The sequence below is a fragment of the Acipenser ruthenus genome, chromosome 14 (genome assembly GCF_902713425.1).
Source record: "Acipenser ruthenus chromosome 14, fAciRut3.2 maternal haplotype, whole genome shotgun sequence".
Classification (NCBI taxonomy): Eukaryota; Metazoa; Chordata; class Actinopteri; order Acipenseriformes; family Acipenseridae; genus Acipenser; species Acipenser ruthenus.
The window spans coordinates 25,453,980-25,480,468 of NC_081202.1; the positions used below are offsets into that span (position 1 = coordinate 25,453,980).

Here is a 26,489-nt window from a genome sequence, read left to right on the forward strand (position 1 = left end):
ATCAGTATTTTTCACAGGTGCACGAACCAAATGTTGTTTTATACCACACTGGGGGTAAAAAACGTTATTTATTCAATATGTACATTTCCATTTAAAATATCACTTACGGTAAATGTAAAATGAAATTCATTAAAGCTATAGGTGTCCGTGAGTAATGTATGTGCCGAGCTTTTTATTAATAGGAAACCTCCATCTGTAGTTGATAGAAGTTTGCCACAAGGTGCAACTTTTACTTAAGTTAAGACGAGGGGAACCCTTTAATCTTAAATCTATGACGAGCAGCACCCTTCCTTATATTTGCGATCAGGTTCACTTATCTGATGGAAATCTGGGGCTGATCCTAGTTGTATTAAGATGGGTGTTGTTTATTCAGTGGTTGGAGTGGCACGCGTCCGGCGTACGCATTGTAACAACAATTGAAGCTGATGGTGAATACAAGTTGTGAGTGGAGGCGTGGTCAGTGCCAGCGCGTGGGGCTGTGTGTGTATTGAAAAACCCGAAACTGCCCGAGCACGGCAGTCATTTCAGCTTGGGAAGTGTGTAAGGCAAGAGCCTGTGAGATTGCTTTAGAAAAACAACTAAAGTGTGCATACAAAGCCACACGCGAACGACACGAGCTAGACGCACAGTCCTCAAACAATCCAAAAGGGACTTTGAGATTCTCGCTTCAATTTCTTCCAACAGCCACTGCCAATGGATATCACTGCCAAGATGGAAATCAACGCCAGCCAGCAGCAGTTCATGCCGCCTGCCTGTTTCTTTGCCGCTGCAGCACAGAACGTGCAGCTCAGCCCGACTGACAGCCAGTGCAGCAGTAAGTCTGCTTCCAAACAGGTCAAGAGGCAGCGGTCGTCCTCTCCGGAGCTGCTGCGCTGCAAGAGAAGGCTGAATTTTGCCGGGTTTGGGTACAGCCTCCCGCCACAGCAGCCAGCAACCGTGGCAAGACGAAACGAAAGAGAGAGAAACCGAGTGAAGCTAGTGAATAATGGGTTTGCCACGCTCCGGGAACACGTACCGAACGGGGCTGCAAATAAGAAGATGAGCAAGGTGGAGACCCTGCGTTCTGCAGTGGAGTACATTCGGGCTCTGCAGCAGCTCTTAGATGAGCACGATGCGGTCAGCGCTGCCTTTCAGTCGGGTGTCATCTCCCCAACCATGTCTCAGAACTACTCCAATGACATGAACTCCATGGCGGGTTCACCGGTCTCCTCCTATTCCTCAGACGAAGGATCTTACGACCCATTGAGTCCTGAAGAACAAGAGCTATTAGACTTCACCAACTGGTTCTGAAATGCTATAGCAGGTGTGTTATAAATCAAGTGGGGATTTAAATGCACAGATGTAAACTGTATTATTACATTTGGGATATATTTGTACTTAAGTTTTGGGATACCGGTACCGTTATCTTTTAGTAGACCTATGACTTGTTTGATGTAACTTGCACGTGCTTTATATGCTAATGGTGAATCTAACCTGATTTCCCCTTTTGTGATTGCAGGAAAATAAATACATCCTCGCGAAGATGTTCCCCAGCATGCCTGGAAAAAAAGAAAAGCACAGAGGAGCTCCATTGCCCCCCCCCCCCCCCCCCCCCCCAGAACACTGAAGCACTGCATTTGCACTCACATCCTTCCACTGGAAGAAAGGGACTTAAAAGGGCCAGCTTCGTGCCCAGAAAGTACCAAGTGCCACCCTACAGTGGAGAGGATGCGCTTCCGTGTCAAGAACGTTCAGATTTCAGATCGGGGGGGGGGGGGATTCCTACATTCTACAGCACTGGTCCTTAAAAGAGACTGCATTATTACACTCTGCTTGGCACAAAGAAAAACGAAAGCCAACAAACACATTTTTTAAAATGTTATTTTTTATCAAACTATGCTAAACCCAATCAAAGTACTTTCATCATCTTTCGTAAACTTATGTAATATTTACATTCTAAAATTCTTCCAAAATTCTAACCTTGTTGTTTGGAATATATTAAGCTATTTTTGTATATAAAAGAGAGATTTATAGAACTTGTTTTATACAAATGTTTTTTTTGTTTTGTTTTGTTTTTAATATGTGTATATATCTTGAATACTTTAATATGTAATGCTTACCGTCTGCATATTTAGACGTGTAGTCTATATTGCTTTTGCAACTGGCTAATTGTGTAAATGATTTTCTCCAGTTGTACTTTAGCACCAACGTGTCTTATTTTATAGGAACTTGTTCATGGAAAGCGCTTTGGGTTTAAAAGGCGCTATATAAATTCAATTCTGTTGTTCACAATGAACAGACGTTTATGCAGCTATTGTCCAAACACAGATCACAATGACGACCCATTGTTTCTATACTACCTTTTATATGTATACCATTGCAAAACTGACAGTATAACTTTGTTTTTTTCTAAATAATAGTTTCATAATAAAACATTTTGAAAATATGTTATTCTGGCTGTGGTTAATATTATTTAGTAAGCAGTTTCATTTCAATCATCTCTATTTCACAATAAATTACACTATATAATACATGTTACAAACTATAGGTTTATGTTATTTACAAATCTAAAGACAAATCACACGTTTCATCAGAGCGATTTCCCCTCCTGTGCCTGTTCAACATGGGGGCGCTGAGTAAATAGATTTTAAAGCACTAGGTCACGTATTTTGTGTACCATTTCTTTTTAGAAATATTAGACAATTTTCAACTTAAGGCCAGTTTCATCATAAAGTACCATTTGTGAGATTAGAAATATCTGCCCCCTGCCATGCAGAATGTGACCTATGGAAGTGCTTTCCAACAACTGAACAGGGGGCTCGGTAGGGTCCCTACAGAGTGCTTGTTGTCAGGTTGGCATGGACGTGACATGAATAGTCTTACATTTCGTCTGGCTTTGCTTGCCCCCTCAATTGCATGTAAATTCAGCTTGCGTGCGCCCAGTCAAGCGGAAACCCAAATCATAAAATTAATCTAACAAACGTAACCTTAAAACCCGGCGGTTAGCGTGGCTCATAAGACGTAATATTGACCCAGTGTTTTGCATTGATAAATACAGATTCTCTGTCTTTATACCACAGTACTAAATGTGTTTTCTTTTTCAAATTCCACATTTTAGCATTTTAAATAACTACATAAAAACAACAGTCAGTCATAATCGGGTCAATATTATAATTTCTAGCGTCTTTATGTATAATTTATTATACTTTAAAATCAAATTATAAAACATTGCATATCGGCCTATAGCCAGGGCTGGTTTCACAGACTGATAATCACTAATGGTGACTGATAATCACTAATGGTGGACTACCTTATCAAATGTAACATTATAGATACACCAGCATTTGTGCTAATACGGGTCTGTGAATCTTAAAAATAAAGATATATATATATATAGTGTGGAGTAGTGGTTAGGGCTCTGGACACTTGACCGGTGGGTTGTGGGTTCAATCCCCAGTGGGGGACACTGCTGCTGTACCCTTGAGCAAGGTACTTTACCTAGATTGCTCCAGTAAAAACCCAACTGTATAAATGGGTAATTGTATGTAAAATAATGTGACATCTGTATAATGTGAAATAATGTATAATGTGATATCTTGTAACAATTGTAAGTCGCCCTGGATAAGGGCGTCTGCTAAGAAATAAATATTATATATATATATATATATATATATATATATATATATATATATATATATATATATATATATATATATATATTCTTCTAATATCAAATGACTACATTTAAATCATTACATATAGAATTCCATACACTGACAGGTGCCAGATTCCTTCATTCATACATGAATATATAGGCTGCCGACTAACTTTTACATCGTTAAGTTAGGTTGCTGTTTTTCTAAAATGCGTAACTTAGTTCCAAAAATCGACTAAAAACACAATTTTACTGGTAATAAGAAAGGGCAAACTAAGATTGGGTTAAATCTCATTACATCTGCTCTAATCGCTTAGCAACATAAAGCCCTTTCTTGTATTAAAAGGGAAGCCCATTCACTGCACCCTGACGCTGCAGCATTAGCTTCCCTATTAAAAGGGAAGCCCATTCACTGCACCCTGACGCTGCAGCATTAGCTTCCCTATTAAAAGGGAAGCCCATTCACTGCACCCTGACGCTGCAGCATTAGCCAAGTCCAAATCCGAAACCCCCACTCGTCTCGCTGCATAGGCTACTATATAAATATATGTTACGTGTAGCAGGCAAGATCTGAATATGAAATCGTTATTTTTATTTATTTTATTTTGGAAACTATAAAACCTAATGATGCAATGGATGACAAATGCGTTCCAAATTATTTAAAGCGCATTTTATTTATATATTTTGTATTATTATCTGCGGACTTAAAACTACAGGATGTAGTGTACAACCATAGCGCACACTGTTACTGCGCTTTGCCGTTTGGAAAGAGCAGTAAGTCTCAAAGTAATAGCCAATGGGTTTTCTCTGATATTTGTACAGGAGAGCAAACTCTTCTTTATTACTTTGACTAAAGGTCAAATTGAGCAACATTTTACAACAATTAAGAATGCTTCTATTTTGATCTGTGAAAGAACAAAACATTATTTATCATCAACCCATATTTACTCGTCGTTTTGATTTGTCGATTTAGTGAATATAATACTACTTTTAAGTTTATGTATGGTTTACTAAAAGTGCTAATAGATAAGTACAATATTTCCTTTTTTATCAATTCATTTAAAAATAACAATAATTGCTTTTTTAGCCCATTAGATAGCAAAATTTGTAACTTAAAAAAATTAGAATATTTACTTTTAAAACAATTACAATTTAAGGTTATCAAATAAAAGTGCTGCTGGTCGCGTGCCTTGTTTAATGAATTATTGGGGTTATATACTGGTTTAGCGAATTCAGAACACTGATTGGCTAGTGGCATGTGCCTACTGTCAGCAGCGCGCGACTTTCCAGAGCGCTGAAGAATTGCCCATGAAAGAAAATGCAGCTGCTGGACGTAAATTTGGTAGGTTGCTGCTGAAAATCAAATCATAAAATACCAAACCGCAAATAGCATTGATTATTTGTTTTCTCGTATCACCTACTTGTGTTATACTGTCAATGTCAATGCAACTGGACATAAAGCTGCAGTAGGCTAAGTGTGTGGACATGACAAAAATACATTCTTAGAATGATTGAAATGAAAGTTCAAAAGGACACACCGCACCTGTAATACCTGCAGCCTCAACGGCCCACCGAGATACTGACAACTATTAATACTTAACTCAATAATGGGTAACTAAACACACTTATCTAAAAGACGTTTCATTTTATATGCTATAATAAAGTATTGTGTTTCCTTACATAGTATTCCAACTTTTTCAATTTATATTTCATAAACTACATTGTCAGCTTGCTCTTTGCAGCCGAATGCAATACACGTTCCTTTTTGCTAAAAAGTATATTATCTTTGCAGTAGTATTACGCACTTTTGCTTCATTGTCAAGAGACAGTTCTTTACAGGGGCCCAGCTTGCCGTCGGATTAAACTCAAAGGTTAGTTAAGAGACAAAAAAAAAAACTGGAAATCTTTCTGAATAATGCTTGCTCCCCTTTGCTCGTCGTAGCATACGCGCCCCCGCTTCAATACAGCAACACTTTGTTATGGCTCGCCTATTGTCAGAGTTCCACATAAAGACAGAAAGGAAAAGCCTCAACAATTACGGGTCGCCTGTCAGAAAACATTAACGCGTTCCTCTCCGAGCCTGTCAAGCGTGAGGGAAATAAAAACTGCCATATCGAATTGCTTATTTTTTTCTTTCTTCTAAAAAAGCACAGACAGCTAGATGTGCATTGCATACACTCAACGGTTTGAGCTGAAAAGCACCGGTTTATTTGTGTTTACTTATATTTAAATACAATAGATATATGCTATGTATAAACTTCTAAACAAACCTATGACTATTGGAGTGTATTTTTAATGACCAAAAATAAGATTACGCTTACCTTCATACTGCAAAACTATTGTATTGTAATTTATTCAGGTAGACTATTACTACGTAACATAAGATTCTAGCAGAGCCCCAGTAGCTTTTTGGAGGCTTTAGTGCTCTGATATGAAATACATTTGATAAATTAACAGTTTCTTATACTGCTAGGGTAGAGGATTGGAACCTATTGTGACCGGCTTGAGGAATCGATTTCCCCCATGCTCACGCACCCTTGCTCTTAGAGAAGTTGATTAAAACGGCGTTTCATTTCAATTTGAGATTCTAAATGGAGCAGCGAAAGGCGTCGTGTTGGTCAGGTGTGAAAATCAGTTTTGATTGAACTGGGATGCTATTTCACCAGGATTATGCTGCAGCAGATTGAAAACTGCCATATAGCACAACACGGGGTGATTTTACTTTGACAGCAATACTAATTAAATGTTCCCTTTTATGTTGCTGGAACACTAAATACATAAATAAAGACAATTACATTGAAAACAAGTTTAAATAATAGAGCGCTTTACTCAACATACATCGTACTCATGCATGGATTGATGTCAAATATTAAATGAAGGGATGAAACGCGTTATCTAACAAGTTACGTCTCTACCCAGTCCTATACAACCCTTACCAAGAACGTGGATCTAGAACAAGAAAGAAAAACTCTAATAATATATGAAGCTCATTGTTGCATTAAAAAAAAAATAATAATAATTACAATTTAAAAAAAAAACTGTGTTACAGACTGTTTTACTGATTTCAGTTCAGTTTTTGCTTTATTTGCTTAAAACAAAATTATACATACTTTATTGCTTTTTAGAACAGAAAAAAGAAAGAAAAAACTGAATGTGGGTTTGGGTGGGCTGTGGAAATTGATTTACGAGTCAACTCCTCCTTTTACCATTTCTCGCTTGAGTGGTTTATAGGCAGCCTCTTTCATTCTGAGAGAATAAAGATGGATGTGGAAGGACCAGCATTGAAATTTAGTTGGGTTCAAATGCACAAATGACGCCGAACTCCCTTAAAAAGACTGGTTTTGGGGGTCACAGACTGTATAGGTATCTGGGTAGAGACTGTATTGTGCTCGGCCCAGCACCAAATAAATTAAATAACAGGCTTAAGCACCATTCAGGGTAGCTGAATGCAAATCAAAGATAAGTAGAAGTTTTCTTTTTTAAAAGGAGCCTATTTTTTTCCCCATTCCTCCTATCTTTACAGGCAAGGTTTGAATGTTAAACATGATTTACCAGGCATTATTCCTCCAGTGTTCTATTCAATTCATCTTTTTTTTTTTTTTTTTTTGCAATGATTGCCTATCCTGGTCTATGATTAATGAGCTGTAGTGCAATTTGGGGGCCATAATGACAATCAACACACAACTATAAACTCACATTCCTCTTGCAGATTTTCCAAGCTGTTACTAAGGGGTCCACAAATGAGCAGGATTGTTAAGAGATAGCTAAGCATTTCTGCAAACACCATTCTGCTCTTATCTTGCTAGGAAGTGCAATGGGCAGCAGGCTCAGTTTGCAAAACGCAAAGCCCAGATTGTGCTGGTTCTTTTATAACTAAACCAAAAATGAAAAGGGCTGGTGAAATAAAGATCCCCCAGTATTTGGCCTCTAAGCTATCATCCAGACAAAATACTTTCTTTGTTTTCTGAATTCAGAATCTGATTAGTTTGGAGCTAATGCTATTAATAAAAGCCACAGGCACAGATAACCTTTATCAACCTTCAGCATAAGTACATCAAAAAGTCTGGTTTTACTCTTCAAAATAAATAAACAAATAACTATCAGATTTAAGGATGGCATTTAATTATGCTAAAAAAAAGTTTTTGAAACCCCAAGCTTTATTTTATTCTATAGTGTAGGTATAGTGTACGCTTTATTCTAAATGTGAACATTTCGAGAGATGCTAACTTTTAATTTGGGGGTACTGGTACATACTTTGGTAAACTAACAAGTACAGTACACACAGTATCTTCAACTTTACATGCCATCTAACACAGATACCTACAACATCACCTCAATCCACACCCCTTCACAGTCTCATGCATATATCAGTTTCATGGGGATAGCCAGGTTACTGTCACCTTACTTGGGAACTGAGGAACTAAATACTGATGTGCAGAAGCAGATACAGCAATCCTCTTGCTGGGCTGTGATTTCAGCAATCTTAAAATATTCAAATTCTGGTAATTTAGTTCTTGGTTTTAGAGACTGGAAGGGTCGATCCCTCTCTCTACTCTTTTACCTCCCACCCTGGTTCCAATGTTACAGAACCAGCTCTAAAGGCACACTACCACTGTTAATGTATACAAAGCATGCAGCAAAACAACAGGCTGCACATGTCAGCTGTTAAATTAACATTCTGTCATTTTCACTTTAGAAACTAAAGTGAGTTAAATCTGACCCATAAGTTGTCTATTTCCCATCGCTAAAAAAAAAGTAAAAACATATTCCTAAGATTTAATTTAAGAAGTGAAACATACAAGTGCTTATTTAAGACTAACTAACAGAGCTCCACACAATAAAACAAACAAAAAAAACATTACAGTACCTCTACTGAATTTGAGTATATCCTACTCTAAAATGAGCCCCCTTTGTGCCAAAAACTTGTTTTTGTGCAGTAGCAAAAGTAGTGTCCTGTTGACAAGCAAGTTCCTTATATAAATAGAGGCAAAGCTTGGCATTGCAGTTGCTAAGGAATACCTGGCAACATTCAACAATAGTCCTTTTAAAGGGCCCATGGCAAACACTGACCATGGTAATGGTGTGGGCTTAGGGGAGGCTCTTGTTTTTTAAAAAAAAGCCTATCCACTCTTATTTAGCTCCAGAAATCGTCTGTGTTCCGGAAATTCTGGGTACAATGCTAGAATTCAATGGCGGGCGTTACGATTTGTGTTGTTTCAGACAACGGAGGCAGCTTCTTTGGCTGAAGCATTTCTTTTTTTCCAACCAAAAAAAAGCTAAGAGGCAAAATGCTTGGGTTTTGTAAAAAGACTGAAAAGATGCAAGGGACAGTGTAAAGAGACAGCAGGAACGCCCCTTGAATTTTAATAGAGATCAGCAAAAGGATCCAAATAACCAATTAGTGATGCTGGGGGTTGTAAATGAGGAGCTTGGCTTTTTATGAGATGCAGAATGAAGTGCAAACCGGCAGTCAGAAATGTAGACATAGAATATAGAATATGTAGATATAGAATATTTATTTTAAAAGGCAATACAAGGAAGGAAAACCACAGCAACAACAAAACAATCTGGTTAAGTAGAAATAAAGAAAGACAAATTCCTGAGATATCCGTTAAAGTGCGAAAAGAAGGAACATGTCTTTGAAGACTACAACACTTTAATTTAAATGTTCTTGTTTCAATTAATTCTTGTTTCAACTATTTGAATATTATTTGTTAAAACTGTTTTAAGATACCATTAAATAACAGCCAGTTTGGAGATAGTAATCTTTTTATGCTGGTAAAGGAGTTGGTACAGACATTTTGAATTCATATGGGAGGGTTTAAAACAGCCAGATTGGAGAGACAATCAGTCTCAAAAGGATCAAAAGATTCACTTGCAAAGTACAGTAGCTGTTCTGAGACAAGGTTGTCCAAAAACACTGCCTAGAGCTTTCAGTACCATAGACAGCACACTGCACACATCTGTTAAGTTTATTTTCTGATATAAATGTGCTGTGCACTTACAATACGCCTGGGAAACCCAAGAAAAGGCTCCGTTTTTTTTTTAAATTTAATTTAAAGGACTTCAGGGTTATCAACAAACCCTAAGAGGTGTGTGCATGAATATCTAGATGAACCAGAAAACATAAATGAAGATAAAGGAGGCACTAAGTTGCCATGAAGTGGTCATGCATTAAATCCCAGTCAATTCATACTTCTATCTCAATGTGTACCCCTTTACTTTTATAAACCAGACTGGGCAGCATCTAACAGTGTTCTACCTTTCAGAGAGATGTGTAATATCAATAGAGCTCCCTGTTACAGAGGATAAATTATATCAAAGGTAAGTATGACTACAAGAGCAGCGGTATACATTGAATTACATCAGCAGTACAATGTCGGTACTCAATTTAAAATCAATGGTGACATAATACACAAAGCCATATTATAATTATAAGATTAATTGTATAAAATATATTGTTTCAAAATGAATACAAACATTATGTCTCTCCTGGTTTGTATACATCATTTTTAATAAAAAAAAATAAAAAGAATCTCAGACTCCCAAATGGGAAATTCGGTTTACATCCACCTTCAGTATTAGTTATGATTTTGATCAAGTTCGGGGTCTGCAGCATAGCAGTGTATCATAGTGTCCTGGAGTCATCCAGTGGGTTGGAGATAACAGAGTTGTGAATGAGGACAAACAGGGGTAAGTACGTGAGGAAGTCAAGGAGGTCGAGGGATTGGATGTGTTTCAGTTCTCGACACACCGCTTCCTCATGCTCTTCACTGATCCCACCAGCCTTCAACTCCAAAACCAGTTGGTCTACTGAGATGCTGTTCGACTGGGAATCAATGTTGCACAGGAACAATTGCTGCAGAGAAAAAACAAACAGTCATAACAGACAAGGTTGTTCGGAACATGAGCACATCTCAAGCACCAACATCCCCGGCACATAGAGCAGTGGAACTTTCAGACTACATCAATCTACAAGTTAAAAACTTTTAAAGATTGGTGAAAATGTAAGGCAGTGTAACAGACAGAGGGACACAAAAACAGACTTACATAGTAAAGCGGTCCACATTTTCATTGAGCCTTCCTATTATATTTTTTTTGTGTTTGTAGTTTTTCTCTTCCTTAGGCATCAGCTATATCAGATGATGCCTATAAAAGATGTGTATATGTTTGTGGCAAAGTGCCCCCCCTGTGTATGTTATATGTTACGTGTTGTGTGTAAATGTTGGTGTATAGGCATTGGTACACGGGATATAAGCGGGTCTGTGTTTCACGTGTGTGTAAATTGTATATTTGTATTAGGCACGGGGATGGCACATCACATCACGTGCAAGTAAAAAGTAATAATATGTGAGCACGGGGAATTGCACTTTAATTAATTCACGTGCAGTTGTACCGAGATTCCAATTGACTGATTGACTAGCAATCGAGTCTCGGTACAACTGCATAAAAGCTGCATGTTTTCACTCACTGGTGGTTGGGTGTTCGAGAGTGGAGAACGGGTGAGGAGAAGGAGGAAAGTTTAAGTAGGAAAGGAAATTAAACTAAAATAACCATTTATTTTACTCACCGTGTTTGTTTGTCTCCGTGCACCGTTTGTCTGTGTAGTCCGTTTTGTTTGTCTATTTATTTTGGGCGTGAAGTGCCGTGTCCTGTTTTTGTGTTTAAAACCTTTTATTTTCTGTTTTGTTAATTATTAAATGCTGAGCGCGATCACGCGCTCAGCTTCACCAAAACCTCAAGTCTCCGTTGTTTATTTCCTGGCTCTGGTCTGACACCACCCACTCCGGCCGTCTTTGTGACAATGTTACAGCGTCTCTAGGAGTCCTGAGAATCAACTAGGCCTAATTTCACTGTAGCAAAAAGAGAACTCCAGGGAATGATAAGATAACTTCAAGATAACCTCACAACAGGGCATTCACAGCAACATGTGACTGTATGATTCATAAGGCTGACTACCAGCCTGGTTACAGCTGACAAAATTGACCATATCAATTTGAAAAAGTCATTAGGAAATGACTTCATAATGGTAGTGCTGAGCAGATAAAGCTGTGATGGCATTAATTTGAGTGGGGCCAACAAACATGCTCGATAATAACCAGTGGCTTGCAGAAGACCACAAAAAATGATAATGAGCCTTTGGTTCTGTAAGTCGTCTGCCAAAAGCATGGACTAACCAAAGATCACTCCACAGCTGCAATGCCTTTCTATTGAAACTCAGCTTCACTCTGAATAGGCTGCATTCGGCAGAGCTGTACATTTTTCCAGTAGCTCAGAGGATTCCAGACATCTATGTGTTGCATACAATGGACATGGGTTTTGTCAGGCAGTGCAACATTTTTTAAAATCTTCACATAAATACTGCATTTAACATATCCACTATCCATAAAAAAGAAGCAACTCACTGCATTAAAAGACTTCAGGGTGTTGCTTTACTTTTTGGTTAAAAAAATGGATTTCAAAAGCAAAACAGTCTGCATTACAAGTTGTTCATTTAGTTACAGCAGCTCCTGTGTATATCTATAAATACCATATAATTGAGATTCCCATTGAACCTTCACAACTACTTTTATCCTTTTAATGACAGCAATTTAAGCAATAGATTTAAAGCAAGAAAGTGACCTTGCATGAATAAGCTCTGAAATGGGATAACCTTGCTGGCAAATGAAAGAAAAAGCAGAGAAATAAAGAACATGAAAAGCATGACTCTTTCCTATAATTTGACTGCAGGTCAATAGTAGTCTAACTACATCCATTCATTTAAGAAAAGCATTCATTTTATGGCAAGACTGAAACTGGAAGACCTCAGGTTTCAGTCTTCTATTTGCTGGCCTTTATGCGTGCACCTGTTTACACAGCTAATGCATCCTGTTTAATAACTCTGGGTAATCCTCTGGCACTAGCACCCAGACAACAATCCTCGCTAGTTCAGCTGGATAATTATAAAAGACTATGTGAATCAAACCCCCATAGTACATCAAGAGTAAAATTACTACACACTGTGTATGAAACATGTTATATGCTACTGGGGGCTTATACTTTGGAAATACCCGCACCCCCTCACCCCTCAATTGACTGAAAGGGATTGCGTTCGACATAATTCCAGCATCGCCATAAACCACTGCTTGAATACATTAGATGCTCACATATATAGGCAGCAGGTATGTGAATTACAGTAGACTCTTTTGTGACCAGTTCTGTATAAAACACCAGCTCACCATTAAGACCACTGTCTGTCAGACCCTTTCAATTTGAACACAGTCTGAAAATCAGCTCTCAATTGCAACCATTTTTTTTTTGTGCTTAATTTTAGGGATTCCAATACAGAGCTGTTTCGTGACTTGTGTTATTTCCCTTTTCTATTGAGCAATTCAGTCAAACTTCTAGATATAGGAGAATGGGCCTTGGATGACACTATTGTTTTTGGAAAATATCCATAAACTTCTGTCAACATTCAATGAGCCCTTAATTTAAAATGCATATACAAAGCCTCTGAAAGTCTGATTGAATCACACAATAGAATAGGAAAATAGCACACCCATTTAAAAAAAAAAAAGAAATCTCAGAGGTGATGAATATATTGACAATGTTATAGCAGGATTTCTCATTTTATTCAACACCTGCATGTTGCTTATTTCCAAAATTGCATGAGTTGCCAGTTGGATTATAAAGATGTAGGTTAAGGGCATCAATGAACATTTAAACAAACATTTCCAACCCAAGGGCAGATAACTTGCCATTCATAGCTGTAAAATTGCAGTCTTAACTCTTTATTATTCCTTGTAGATGTATAACAGTTAGTTAAATGAGTCAGCAGGGCAAACACAGTTTCTTGTGGTGATTCTTGTTAAAGTAATTATCCATGGCTTGCAACTTGTGTGCTCAGATTATCTAGAGACACAATCTTTACAACTTTAATGACTTGCGCGGTGCTGGTTAAACTCTTTTCATCTGCTACAATGGTGTGTCCAATCAGTATCAAATATCAACCCAAAGAGAGCCAGAAATCAACAGTGATGCAGAAAATCTATTATGCAACTTTGAGAATTACAGTACCTGGAAATGGTTCTATTAACAATATTTTTGTTATACATTTTTAGTTAAAGCTTTGGCAATTTGCCAATAGGGCTCATACTAGAATGGATTTCAAAAACCACAGCAAGCCACCTTTTACATATCTAAAAATTATTGACTTTTTAGAATATACACATTTTGTGACGCCACTGGTTCCATTTCAGCATTGCCGTCAGCTTTTACAATATTTCATGTCAGTGGCGTAACTTTAGTGAAGGGGTCTGTTCTTTGCTTTTGTCAGCCTGAACATTCTTGTGCAGTGTTAGGCTCCTTTAGCCAGCATCTAGTTTCACAAATCCCTGAAATGATAACTATTAATTAATGGTAATGAGGGACAGAAAGGGGTGAGATTTAAGTGCTTATAGTAGATTTATGTGGTACTAAGAATGGAATCAGAACCCTTTAAAAATCAGCTGCCTCAATACATATTAAATTGTGAATGATTATAGATGAGAATAAGGCGGGCTGACGCACCTGTTCTAAAAAACACGGATGAACCTGTTAATTGAGAAGCCTCGCCTCTTAGTCTAGTCTCAGGTTTACTGCAGCGTTTGAAGTCTACCACCCCTCCTTACTTAAATATATAATAAAGTAGATACAAGGACAAGCACTTCCTTAATCAGAGGAAACAGAAGGCTGCATGTATTGCCAGATTTAAACACTACATTGAAGGACTAGACTAGAAAAAACATAATAAGCAGTTTTCAAACTTTTGAAATTGGGATAAATGCTAACTTCTTACAATAAACATCTTTATTGAATACAATTGTTTAAAAAAGTGCCTTTGAAATCTTGTTTAGCTCTTTTAGCAGTAAGGGCCCTATTCACAAAACTTTAAAAGCTGTTGTAAGTAATGTGTTTTTTGGGGGTTTTTTTTAACAGTGTTTATAAACATTCTCAGGTGCTTTGAAAAATGAGCAAATAAACCTTTTCTAAAGCAGTTTCACGAACTGCAAACACAGTTTAATGAATCGAAATGGGCTTTAAAAAAATATTCCTTAAAAAAATGTTTTATCTATCCTTAAGGATCCTGAAGTAACAATTCAGAAATGTAACCCTAATTTGTTATTTTAGGGTTACATTTCTGAATTGTCACTTCAAGCCCTGTTCACGATCCTTATTATTATTATTATTTATTTCTGCTAAGAAATAAATAATAATAATAATAAGGATCGTGAACAGGGCTTGAAGTAACAATTCAGAAATGTAACCCTAAAATAACAAATTAAATATTTTCTATATCCTGTATTGAAAAAAGCATATACAAGATTGGTCTTTCGTTTGCTTTATTCTATATATTTTTGACACCTTTCACTTGTGATGTTTACAATCATTCTGAGTGGCTTGGAGTTACCTTAAAACTCTGCTGGCACTAGCTATCTTATAGTATCAGAACGAAGCACATGGGGCTAGCAGAGTTGAAAGATCACCATATTATGTGATTTCTTTGGAATAAAGAAGTACTCATATTGTGAACTAGGATTCTATAGACTCAGACTAAACCAGGTGAATTCTGATATTTTAAAAAATATATTAAACTTCAGTGTTGGAGTAATACAACAGATAAAAAAAACACAATGACATCTGAAGCTTGACCTTCGTGTTCCAAATCAAACATCCAACAGTGCACATTTAGTGTATAACTACTGTATAAGATCCTTTTATGACAAATTTCCCCTTTCTCAGAGTCTTCAATGTCTGTCATACAGTATAATATTACTAAACATACCACCACTGAGTGCTTTATAGTTATGTCTGTTAATGTATACGAAGTGCCTGGGAGTTTTAGATAATCTGAATACACCCCAGTATCTTACATTCCCATGTATCTGTCTACTCCTTACCCTGGCTCTGTACAGCTTTAGCTCCAGTGATTTAAAGTCCATCCTGCCAATCAGGGACCGCATGAAATCACTGTGAACACAACATGGAACAGGAGATAAGAGAATATATATATATACAAACACACAATATTTGTGTATGAAAATGTCACTTACACCAACATCAATACTACTACTACTACTACTACTACTAATAATAATAATAATAATAATAATAATAATAATAATAATAATAATAATAATAAATGGCTTTGTAAAAAGCAGGCATTGTTGTACTCTGGTAGAGGAACAGAAGCCATGTTTTAAGGCAGGACTTTGACTGAATATGTAAACATGGGCGCAGTCTGTTCAGATCTGAGTAACATTACTCCTACAGCAAACTGAAATAACATCAATGAAAAAGACATGTGACTGTCCTGTGGAATTTTTTGTATTGTTTGACTTACATTTTCCATTGCACTTTAAAGAACAGCAAAACAACAGAAGACAATATCAACATCTGTAGATTCCCATTTTCTCTGTATGCTGCCTTTTTCATTGATGTCCTTTCAGTTTGCTGTAGGAGTAATGTTACTCAAATCAGAACAGACTGCGCCCATGTTTACATATTCAGTCATGGGGGTGTATTGAGTGCTGTATGATCAGCAGCTGCCACACTGCACTGTAAGCTGGCACGATTATGAAATGCTCTTCGGACAGTGTGGTCATTTAACTTGCTACCTGACTATAGAAAGACACATTTGAAAATGGGCACCTTTTGCTTCTATTCTGTTGGCGTGTCTCCTGCCATAGCGCTAGCCTGAAACAGCTCATGCAGCTTTACCAATAATGGGTTTACAATAAAAATGACTTTGTTTTTCCCCAAAATTTTGGCGGGTAAATCTGTCAAGTTTATGAGCTGATGATGAACTGTTCTGAATCCTTTGTGACTGCTTACACTGCATTGTGGCTGAAACAATTAGGGAGGACACAGGCCTGGCTCTGTAGAGTAACGGATAAAACTGTCAGGCAGACGAGCGAGCCCGTGCACAACATGACCAGTCACTGACACTGAAAGCATTTCACAATAATTAAACAGAAACAGAAACGCCTCTGTTTAGACAGACTATTACTTGTAACTTGTGGCACAACAGTGGTCAGGCCCTCTGCATCTCCCTGCTAACGAGTTCGGAATGCCCTATTAAACAAGGATGCTACAGGCTTTGTGCCACTAGGACTATGGCACGCATGAGTGGCTCCTGGAATCTCATTGGTCTGCCAGCCCAAAAAAGAACCCTGGCAGGGACTTTGACAAGAACGAGGGGAGACAGCACAGCTAATGATCATTAATTGCACTTGGTTTGCAGTAAAAGACCCCAAACAAGCTCTAATGACAAGATAACACCCAATATAATTGCTGCACCTAGGTCAGGCCTTGCGCCTAACCCAGTTCTTTTGTTGTCTTCCTCAAGCCTTAGCACCCCAGTCATTATCGGAATGGACAAACCAGCATCAATTTGGCACGCTATACTAATAGCTTACTGGCAGTCCCCTTTGAAAAAGCTCATGTAAAACTCAAAAACTCAGACACACACACACGTAGACTCAGTTAAATCAGAAAATATGAAGAGGCTTTTATCTCTTCACAATTTCCAAAGTATTTAACTCCAGACACTAAATCAAATATTCTGAATAAAACCAACATTTGAAAAAGTGTCACACTGATATGGCTCATGTTCCCATCTATATATATATATATATATATATATATATATATATATATATATATATATATATATATACACTAACGGTCAAAAGTTTTAGAACACCCCCATTTTTCCAGTTTTTATTGAAATTTAAGCAGTTCAAGTCCAGTGAATAACCTGAAATGGTACAAAGGTAAGCGGTAAACTGTCAGAGGTTAAAAAAAAAGTTTAGGTTACCAAAAACTGAAAAATAATGTACATTTCAGAGTTATACAAAAAGGCCTTTTTCAGGGAACAAGTAATGGGTTAACAACTTATAGCTGTTCTGCAGCAATGGAAGTAAATTAAGCCTTGAAAGTTGATGCTAACAATTCCTACAGGTGTCCCAACTTTTGTTGATTACTTACAAACCCTCTGTCTGTATAAAAGCAGTGTTGGAACAGACTGTGTTACTACACCCTCTTAAGCATTATTTGGACAGTATTGTACTGCAGGAAGTAGTATATTGCTGTCATAATGGCGAGAAAAAGGCAATTAACAAAGGAAGACAGACAGACCATTATAACCCTTAAAAGTGTAGGTCTTTCCTTTAGAGAAATTGCAAAGAAAGCCAAGGTGTCAGTGAGTACAGTTTCCTACACCATCAAAAGGCACTTGGAAACTGGAGGAAACTCTGACAGGAAGAGGTCTGGCAGATCCAAAGCCACAACATAATCAGAAGACAAGTTTCTGAGAGTCAACAGCTTGCATGATAGGTGGCTCACAGGACAACAGCTTCAAGCACAGCTTAACACTGGTCGAAGTAAGCAAGTCTCAGTTTCAACTGTGAAGAGAAGACTTCGAGCTGCAGGTTTGACAGGTCGAGTGGCAGTAAGAAAGCCATTGCTAAGATGGCAAAATAAGAAAAAGAGGCTTGCCTGGGCCATGAAGCACCGCCAGTGGACTACTGAAGACTGGAAGAAGGTCTTATGGACCGATGAATCAAAATTTGAAATCTTCGGTTCATCACGCAGGGATTTTGTACGCCGTCGAGTAGGCAAAAGGATGGTTCCTCGGTGTGTGACACCAACTGTCAAACACGGAGGAGGAAGCGTGATGGTCTGGGGCTCTTTTGCTGGATCCAGAGTCGGCGACTTGCACAGAGTGAGTGGCACCCTGAACCAAAACTGCTACCACAGCATTTTGCAGCGCCATGCAATACCCTCTGGTATACGCCTAGTTGGTCAGGGGTTCATCCTACAGCAAGCTAATGACCCAAAACATGTCTATGTCAAAGGCTATGTCAGAACTACCTTAGAAGAAAAGAACAAGACGGTAGGCTTCAAATCATGGAATGGCCAGCACAGTCTCCAGACTTAAACCCCATCGAGCTGGTTTGGGATGAACTGGACAGAAGGTTGAAAGCAAAGCAACCTACAAGTGCAACACATTTGTGGGAACTTCTGCAACAGTGTTGGGAAGAACTTTCCGAACAATATTTGATTTCCATTATAGAAAGAATGCCACGAGTGTGTTCGGCTGTTATATCTGCAAAAGGTGGCTACTTTGATGAGTCAAAAATTTAGATTACATTTTGTTAAACAAAACGATTCCATGATTTCTTTTTTATCTCCAATTGTTTATTTGTTCTATGCTTTAATTTTAGAGTACATTGAGACATTAAACTGCGTAAATTTCAATAAAAACTGGAAAAATGGAGGTGTTCTAAAACTTTTGACCGGTAGTGTATATATATATATATATATATATATATATATATATATATATATATATATATATATATATATATATATATATAACAACACTGAATGGACAAGAGTTTGCTATTCCTCAGGTGATCAACAGGGTTTGTTCCTTTAAACTTCACACAGCAGCCTAAGAAGCTCAGAATCTTTAATTGACAAAGTGTATACATGTATTCACACATATTAATATGTTATTCACCCACGTTTGTGAACTATGACCATTTTCACTTCACTACATCATGACTGACATCAATTACTGTATTAGCGTTTGACTGTGCTTTAATTTGCTTAAATATTGGTGTGCTAATTCTTCAAACAATAGACTTAAACACATTTAGAATGATTGCACATGCTAACTCATACACACACAACCCATTTTGATGCCATATTCCCAGAAGTACACATAAAGTATATTAATTGACATGAAGAACAACATATATATTACTTTAGAATTTTAGGGCCAAAAAATGATTACCTTGTGATATTTTTTATTTATTACAAAAATAATGCAATAAAAACTATCTGAACATCTTTTATCTTCATCCATAATGCACTGTATAAATACCGTATTCAAGAAGTCAACAGCATGCATACTACTACTTCAAAAAATGAACCCAGTGTACTTTATAAAGCAAACATACTTTTAGCTGCCTGCTGCTGAATTCTCTCTAAATTAGAACACCCCAAACCACCCCAAAGACCACACTTATTTACTGTGGGTTGACCCCCCCAAACCCAATATATACACAATGCTTAGCCCCCACTCCCCCCTTTTTGTGGCCTGGAATACTTCAATAATCAAGTCCATAACACTAGATTAAATTACATCACTGTAATGTGATTCACTTGAATTTAAAGGGTTGTATTATTACAATTGTTGTCATTATTAAAGTATTTATTATTTTAACCTTTTACATTTCATGAGTCGTGGCTCTTCAGTCAATTGACTGGCAAAGCGGAAAGAGCTATGCCCTCCACTACATAGCTTTCTTATTTAAAGCCAGCAGGAGGGTGGTACTCTTCAAACATTTGCTCCGTATCCTGGGCAACAACCCAATAAAACATAGCTAACCTGTGCATGTCTAGTGCTGAAAAACTATACAGCAAACAAAAGTGAATAAACAATGCTTCAAACACAACCTCGGAACTCTGCCTGTGTAATGCTACCTGCCTTCAGAGATATGCAGTTTCAAGAACAAATGAATAAACGCAGAATGCAAGTTAAAGGCATTTCATTTCATCTTCAATTTAATGGAGTAGCATTATACTATATTAATGTAACATGCTTTTTTTTTTTACTGTATAGCATGTATTTCTCTGTATTTAAAGTATTATGGATTTTCTTGTTGTTACTGCATCTTGTAAAGTGCTTTGTGATGGTGATCCACTATGAAAAGCGCTATATAAAATAAAGATTGATTGATTGATTAATTAAAGCTTTATTCTCTAAAACAGTAGGTCACCAGAAAAATGTGTTGTGTCTCAACTGGATGGAATGAGAATCAGTTGGTTCATGATCCTAGCCCAAGTGTTTATTGTGGTATCCTGTGGTAAAACCATAGTAAACAGTAGTAAAACAATTAGGAAGTCGTTTGTAAACCACATATTTACCATGTCTTCATGCTAAAGTATAGTAAAGCATGGTAAAGTGTGTTAAAATTGTAGTAGAATCATGTCAAATGTTTTAACAGACTTAGAATGGCCAATGGGATCTCTCTGGGCTCCTTCAAGCATCACTGATTGGATCTGACAAGGGCAAGTGGGTCTACCATTGGCTCAGTTACTTGCCTTAGTAAGTGCCCCCCCCCCCCCTCATAGGGAATGTCTGGTGTCTTTATCAGATATTATATATACAGTATATATATATATCTTATATAGATTTTTTTTTTCATTTGGAATCGCTAATTATTTTTTCTTGTTTTCTCCCCAATTTGGAAAGCACTCTGCAGGCCCACCATGCAGCCACCTCAGAGCTACAGCGTCGGAGGACCACGCAGCACTGGGCAGCTTACAGGCAGGCCCACAGGCACTTGGACAGTCTACAGGGGTTGCTGGTACGCAGTGAGTCGAGAACACCCTGGCCGACCTAAGCCCTCTCCACCCAGGCGACGCTCAGGCAATTGTGTGCTGCCCCCTGGAAACTCCCGTCCACAGTCAGCAGAGAAATAGCCTGGACTCGAACCCGCGACCTCCAGGCTATAGGGCGCATCCTGCACTCCACGAGGAGTGCCTTTACCGGACGCGCCACTCAGGAGCCCCATATCAGACATTACTCATATTCATTTTTGTGGTGGTATGCCATGGTAAAATCTAAGTACTGTAACGTAGCAGAATAAAAGCATGACAAAAACAGAGAATCTTGAAACATCATGGTAACTATTTCCAAATTGTTCCTGAAGGTGTTGCTTGTCATGTAATGTGACATGATCTGCACTGAAGGAATGTGTCCACTATACATATTGAAGGAAACTGAAGAGCATGCAGATGTGTAAAAAGTGAAATTGCTTCAGATGAAATATCTTCAGGAAACATATGGCCAAAGAGGGGCAGATGGACTGGGTCTCAGCACAGAGACTCTCTCTGGGCCAATGCAAACAGATCCTTCCCCTGTGGCCATTCCATTGTTCACACAGCAGCCTCGGTACAATGTGATGCCCATCATTCATTCCTCTGAAGTGCCCTCAGGTGATTCTCATATGTGATATCTGGGAGTCTAACCTCTAGATATGCTGTGAAAGACCTACTTTGCCAGAGATAACAATGCACCCTTGTCGGTTTCAGCTTCTTCTTTTATATGTTTTTTAAACTATTTTTTATCAATTATCTAATTAATTGCTGAGCTGTTCAGGCTAGCCGTCACATTCATTTTCATTACAGAAAATGTCAAGTTGTGCCGTTCTTTTTCTAGATCCTAATAAATAAATGTCATTATCCTGCAGTAGCATGCATTTTACTTTTATTGTTGTTGGCTCTTCTTGAGGTCAATGAATGCTGGCCTTCATGCTGTCCCTAGTTTGGCTCAGGGTAGTAGGGGATTTGGTAATTATGCATCAAGACTATAGAACTTTGAGCTTGTTTCTTGTTGTAGTCTTATTACAGTTTAGCACTTTGAGGTGCTAAGAGATTAAGCATACTATGATTCACTGAAGATTGTGCATTACAAAATAGTCATCTATAAGCAAATGTGCAATGGACATACTGTAGCGACTTATTCATATTTACACCAGTATGGAAATTTCACAAATTCCAGTATGACTTTGGCAATTAAAAATGCACAAGATAGGGGTCTTGATTAAAATAAATGGGTATCGAATCTGGATTTGTGTTTTGTGGTTGGTAAGGGGTTGAGATTTAAACCAGTACCATATGGAAAATAATTAAGTGGTAGAAATCCACTCAATGTGCAGCATGTACGGCTTCATGGCCAGTCTGCTGTCATGCTTATAGAAATGTGTTGGTTCACAGTTTAGACCTTCACCTCCAGCATGGATTAATGGGCGTGGGGTCAGGCCTTTCCAGTGCGAACAACCTGTGCATTTATTCCTGCGGCTGCAGGAGGAGGGATATTGCAACCCTTTGGATTCATCCATGTCCCTTATTTATGGGGGCATTCAAACTCTCTCTGGACCCTATTGTGGCTGTGGAGTTAAAATTCATGAGCCTCTCAGTACTTACTCGAGTGTGGCTATTTTCTGTGACAAGCTGGCCATCACCGCAAAGAGACGGAGGTCTGTCAGGCCATCTGTTATGTGATAGTCGACCATCTCCAAAATCTAACCACAGACAGATTGACAGAGAGGGGGAGCAGCCAGCAAAAAGAGAACACATAGAGAACAGTTAAATAAACGAACAACATGTTGTCAATGTTGTTGACAAAGATTATCTGTGGAATTGTGACTATGGGCTTGAGTAGGATAAGGGGTAATACACAATTTAAGAAAAAACTAAATAATTATGAATTATTATTAAACATCAATAGAGAAAGCCTGCACTCACAGACTTAATTGACTTAACTGACAGATAGATGTAATACTTCCATATTTGTTAAAAAAAAAAAAAAATTAAAAACAGCTTCATATACAAGTATTCAACATCAGAGCTTTTTAAATGTATAGTAGATGCTGGTTATTAGCAACCCTGATAAAGACAACTTTCGGTTATTAACAACATTTTCCCAGGAACCAATCCCACCCCATAGACTTCAATTTTAATGGAATTCTGATATTAGCAACTGCACACAGTTTATTGACAACTTTATTACGCACTTGCATAATTTATGCACATACTTCCTGCAGCTTTTATAACACACTTCGCAACTGCGTATTTCTGGCGGACTAAGGCAGAATCGTAGCTTTGAAACTGGCTATGAAGCTGCACGCAAAATTGAGATGGTACATTGTAAAAAGCAGACAACGTTGGACAATTTATTTTAAAATTTTGTTCTTTAAAATTGATTGTAAGTACAACACATGTTTTATGTTGGCTTTACTCATTGTAAGGACAATTGTAGTACATCGTTGTGTAGTACTGTACTATTTAAGCCTACTCCCTTTTTTTACACACGCGTGAAGTACAGTTATGTTTGGGTATTTAGTGTTTCTCATGTTAATTTTTTAACACTAACATTTAAAACACATGTATTTCAGTGCCATATTTGTACAACTACAGTATATATCAATGTTCCTTATAAATACACTTGAAAACAGGGTTTTTCGCTTATTGGCAACTTTCGGTTTATGACAACTTTTTGCTGGTTGTTAATAAGCGGCATCTACTGTATTTGCTTTTCAGCCATGAAGCAGGACTGATGACTAATGTGTTGGATATATGTCTCTTTTTAAATAAATGCTGTGAGCTCCCACTGAAGAACTATCAGTCTTTATTAGCACAGCAAACCAAATAAAAAGTGAGCCAAAACAATAACTAGCATCGAACAAAGACACATCCAACCAGCAGACCCCAATGACTATAGGTAGCAACAACGCCTGCAGAGCACACCTGCTATTGTAAGTAGTGTAGACTGGGCCTGTTTTCATTTGTTTAATGCACGCTAAAACCATATAACATTCACAAAATAAAAGAATCTCACGAGATGTACTTGCACAGCACGTTTGCTGACATAAAAGGAGAGGGAACTTTCAAAACCTGCTGTTGTGTTTGTTCAAATGGCTTTTTGTAATACAGATTCTTTTATTTTAGTAGCGGGGTTCCAAAAAACATAGCATTATAGGTCCCCATGTGTTGCTACAACTGTTTAAATAATGTACCTATAACTTTTCTTTTCATTTTTAACATCCTGACAGCTTTTTAAAGTCTGTTTCAAAGCTCATTTCTAAATGGCAGAAGTTATTTATTTACTTTAAAACAGTTGGATAGTTGGATAGTTCAAGTAACTTGAAATCGGCAACTCTTAAGGAACTAAGAACAATTAAAAAGGTATAATTAAGCACATTATTAGTTCAATTTAGGGTTTAATTAAGTAATTGAGAACTCAGTTGGAATGAAAACCAAAAGACACAATGAGTCCCCAAGACTAGGATTTGGAAACCCTGCTCTAAATTACTGCAGGAGAAGAAAACAACATAACAACAAGTGCTCTGGCTTTTCTGTTCCGCACGCATCATGAATCATTATTGCTGTGTTACCTGTTTGAGAATGTGGGCAATAAACCTTACAATATCAGTGCACTAGAGCGGGCATTTTGAAAAGAGCTTTGAAACAGACTTTAAAGTTATAAGTGTAAAACGTTTTCAGGATGTTAACAATGAAAAGAAAAATGACAGGCATGTTGTTTAATCAGTTGTAGCAACACCTGGGGACGTGTAACACTATATTTTTCGGAACCACGCTACTTACTCATTAAGGACATAGAGTTAACAAAATAATCCCAGTATTTCTTACCTATGTATCACAATCACTTTGTGGGTCTTATATTTTCCTAAACGCACACATTACGGTAAGAAGTATTTTGTTTTTTAAAGCAACTTGTTTTACCATTTAAAAATAAACAAAAAAAACAGCAAAAGTTTACTGAGAATTTTTTGTGGTTCTTTTAGATTATGACTCTTCTGGACAGTGAATATATAAAATAATACATTTGCTTCACTTCCTCCTCTCAAGAGCCATAGTCTAAAAATAACTTGAAACATTCAGAATTTCTAGCATCTCTTTCCTTCAAGGACTCCCAGAAGTTGTTTCAAGTGCTGAATGTCTCTGCAAAGGGTAAGTTCATTCATGAATGCTCCTCCTGAAATGGAAAGACTGGGGCACCAAATAAACCCGGAAATGCAAGACTGAAATATGCCCAAGGAGTGCAAAGAATCTTCTTCACAAAATTACCTCACAATGACGAAGAACACACCAAAAACACTGATAATCAGGTTGAAATCAAAAGATAGAAGTAACCCCAACCCCCATGAATCATGAAGAATTCAAGAGTAAAATTATGTCTGCACATTTTTATTCATCAGTTACAAGTAGCCATGAAGCTTTATTTTTGTTTATAGCTTACAGTAATCTTATAATTTGTAAAGACTGACATAGAATACTGGCTTTTAGACCAACACTTTTGTGGATTCAAAGAATACATTTAGCCAGTGACTTTTTGCACACTTAAATTTCAGTAGGATTTATATGAAACTGACCCCACTCCCTATTAAAACTCTTTTCTCTGTCACCAAGTAAGAATTAGAGGTATTTTTTAAAGCAAACAAAACATTTAATAATACAAAGAATGTATGCTTTAGGAGGCATGGGATGAAAGGTTTTTTTTTTTTTTTTTTAAACCAGGGATAATAATTTAATTGATAGTAGGCTTCATGAATCCATTATACAAAACAAAAAATAACCACCACCTTTTCAGTTACAAGGTGTCTATTAAATGGGCCGCATGTCATGGGTATATGATGAATGGATCAGACAATGCAGCTCACTGATCGGGAGAAAGGCAAAGCTCTCCCTTTGTACAGTAAAGCAGGCTAACAAACACAGACATCCCTGGTTCCACCTGTCAATGGCTTTCAAAATCAGGGGAAGGTGCTGTATTGGTTTAAAAAGGCTAAGATGAGCTTTTGTTATAAGAGGCTTGATGTGGATTACTGTGTGGATTTAGTTAAATACATACTAGAAAACAATACAATAATATATTTTGATCAAATATATTAACTGTATTTATAAAAGGTAAATCTATGAGTACGGTATGTGTGCTTTTAGAATAAGGGGGGCTTCTTTCTCCTTTACTATATCATGCAGGTTTACTGTAAGATGGACATCGGTTTTATCAAGGGCAAGTTGGATGACACATATCCTTACAGAACATTTTCTGGAATGCTTTTTTGTGTATCATCCTTGTTTTTCCCCTTCTCAAATGACCCTGGTTTGAATTTTATTACACTGTGCAAACCATATGGATTTAAACTGGCATATCTTTTTTTTTTTTTTTTTAATGTCCTGATTCCCATCACCTATTTTAGCTTTTTTAATGATGCTTGTGCGTGTGCCTTGTCTCGTT

At 37.4% G+C, this 26,489-nt stretch overlaps 2 protein-coding genes across 2 annotated transcripts; one reads left to right on the forward strand and one right to left on the reverse strand.

The window, feature by feature from the left end:
- The first annotated feature begins 534 nt into the window (after nt 1–534).
- On the forward strand, nt 535–2,354 carry ascl1a (achaete-scute family bHLH transcription factor 1a). The gene is made up of 2 exons (XM_034032158.3): nt 535–1,303; nt 1,499–2,354. Exon 1 carries the CDS (start codon nt 694–696, stop codon nt 1,288–1,290), a length of 597 nt encoding a protein of 198 aa, XP_033888049.1. The 5' UTR covers nt 535–693; the 3' UTR covers nt 1,291–1,303; nt 1,499–2,354.
- A 6,855-nt stretch (nt 2,355–9,209) lies between these two features.
- On the reverse strand, nt 9,210–22,746 carry LOC131697438 (uncharacterized). The gene is made up of 3 exons (XM_058986220.1): nt 22,655–22,746; nt 15,553–15,622; nt 9,210–10,493 (listed from the first exon to the last, which is right to left on the reverse strand). Exons 1-3 carry the CDS (start codon nt 22,741–22,743, stop codon nt 10,263–10,265), a joined length of 390 nt encoding a protein of 129 aa, XP_058842203.1. The 5' UTR covers nt 22,744–22,746; the 3' UTR covers nt 9,210–10,262.
- Nucleotides 22,747–26,489: the final 3,743 nt, after the last annotated feature.

What these genes read in the sequence shown, in the direction of transcription:
- ascl1a (XM_034032158.3), top strand. Translation starts at nt 694, where the DNA reads ATGGATATCACTGCCAAGATGGAAATCAACGCCAGCCAGCAGCAGTTC.
- LOC131697438 (XM_058986220.1), bottom strand. Translation starts at nt 22,743, where the DNA reads ATGGTCGACTATCACATAACAGATGGCCTGACAGACCTCCGTCTCTTT. An exon ending in CAGAAAATAGCCACACTCGA is followed by an intron (nt 15,623 to 22,654) that starts GTAAGTACTGAG and finishes TTGTGTTCACAG; the next exon opens with TGATTTCATGCGGTCCCTGA. An exon ending in TAAAGCTGTACAGAGCCAGG is followed by an intron (nt 10,494 to 15,552) that starts GTAAGGAGTAGA and finishes TTTTCTCTGCAG; the next exon opens with CAATTGTTCCTGTGCAACAT.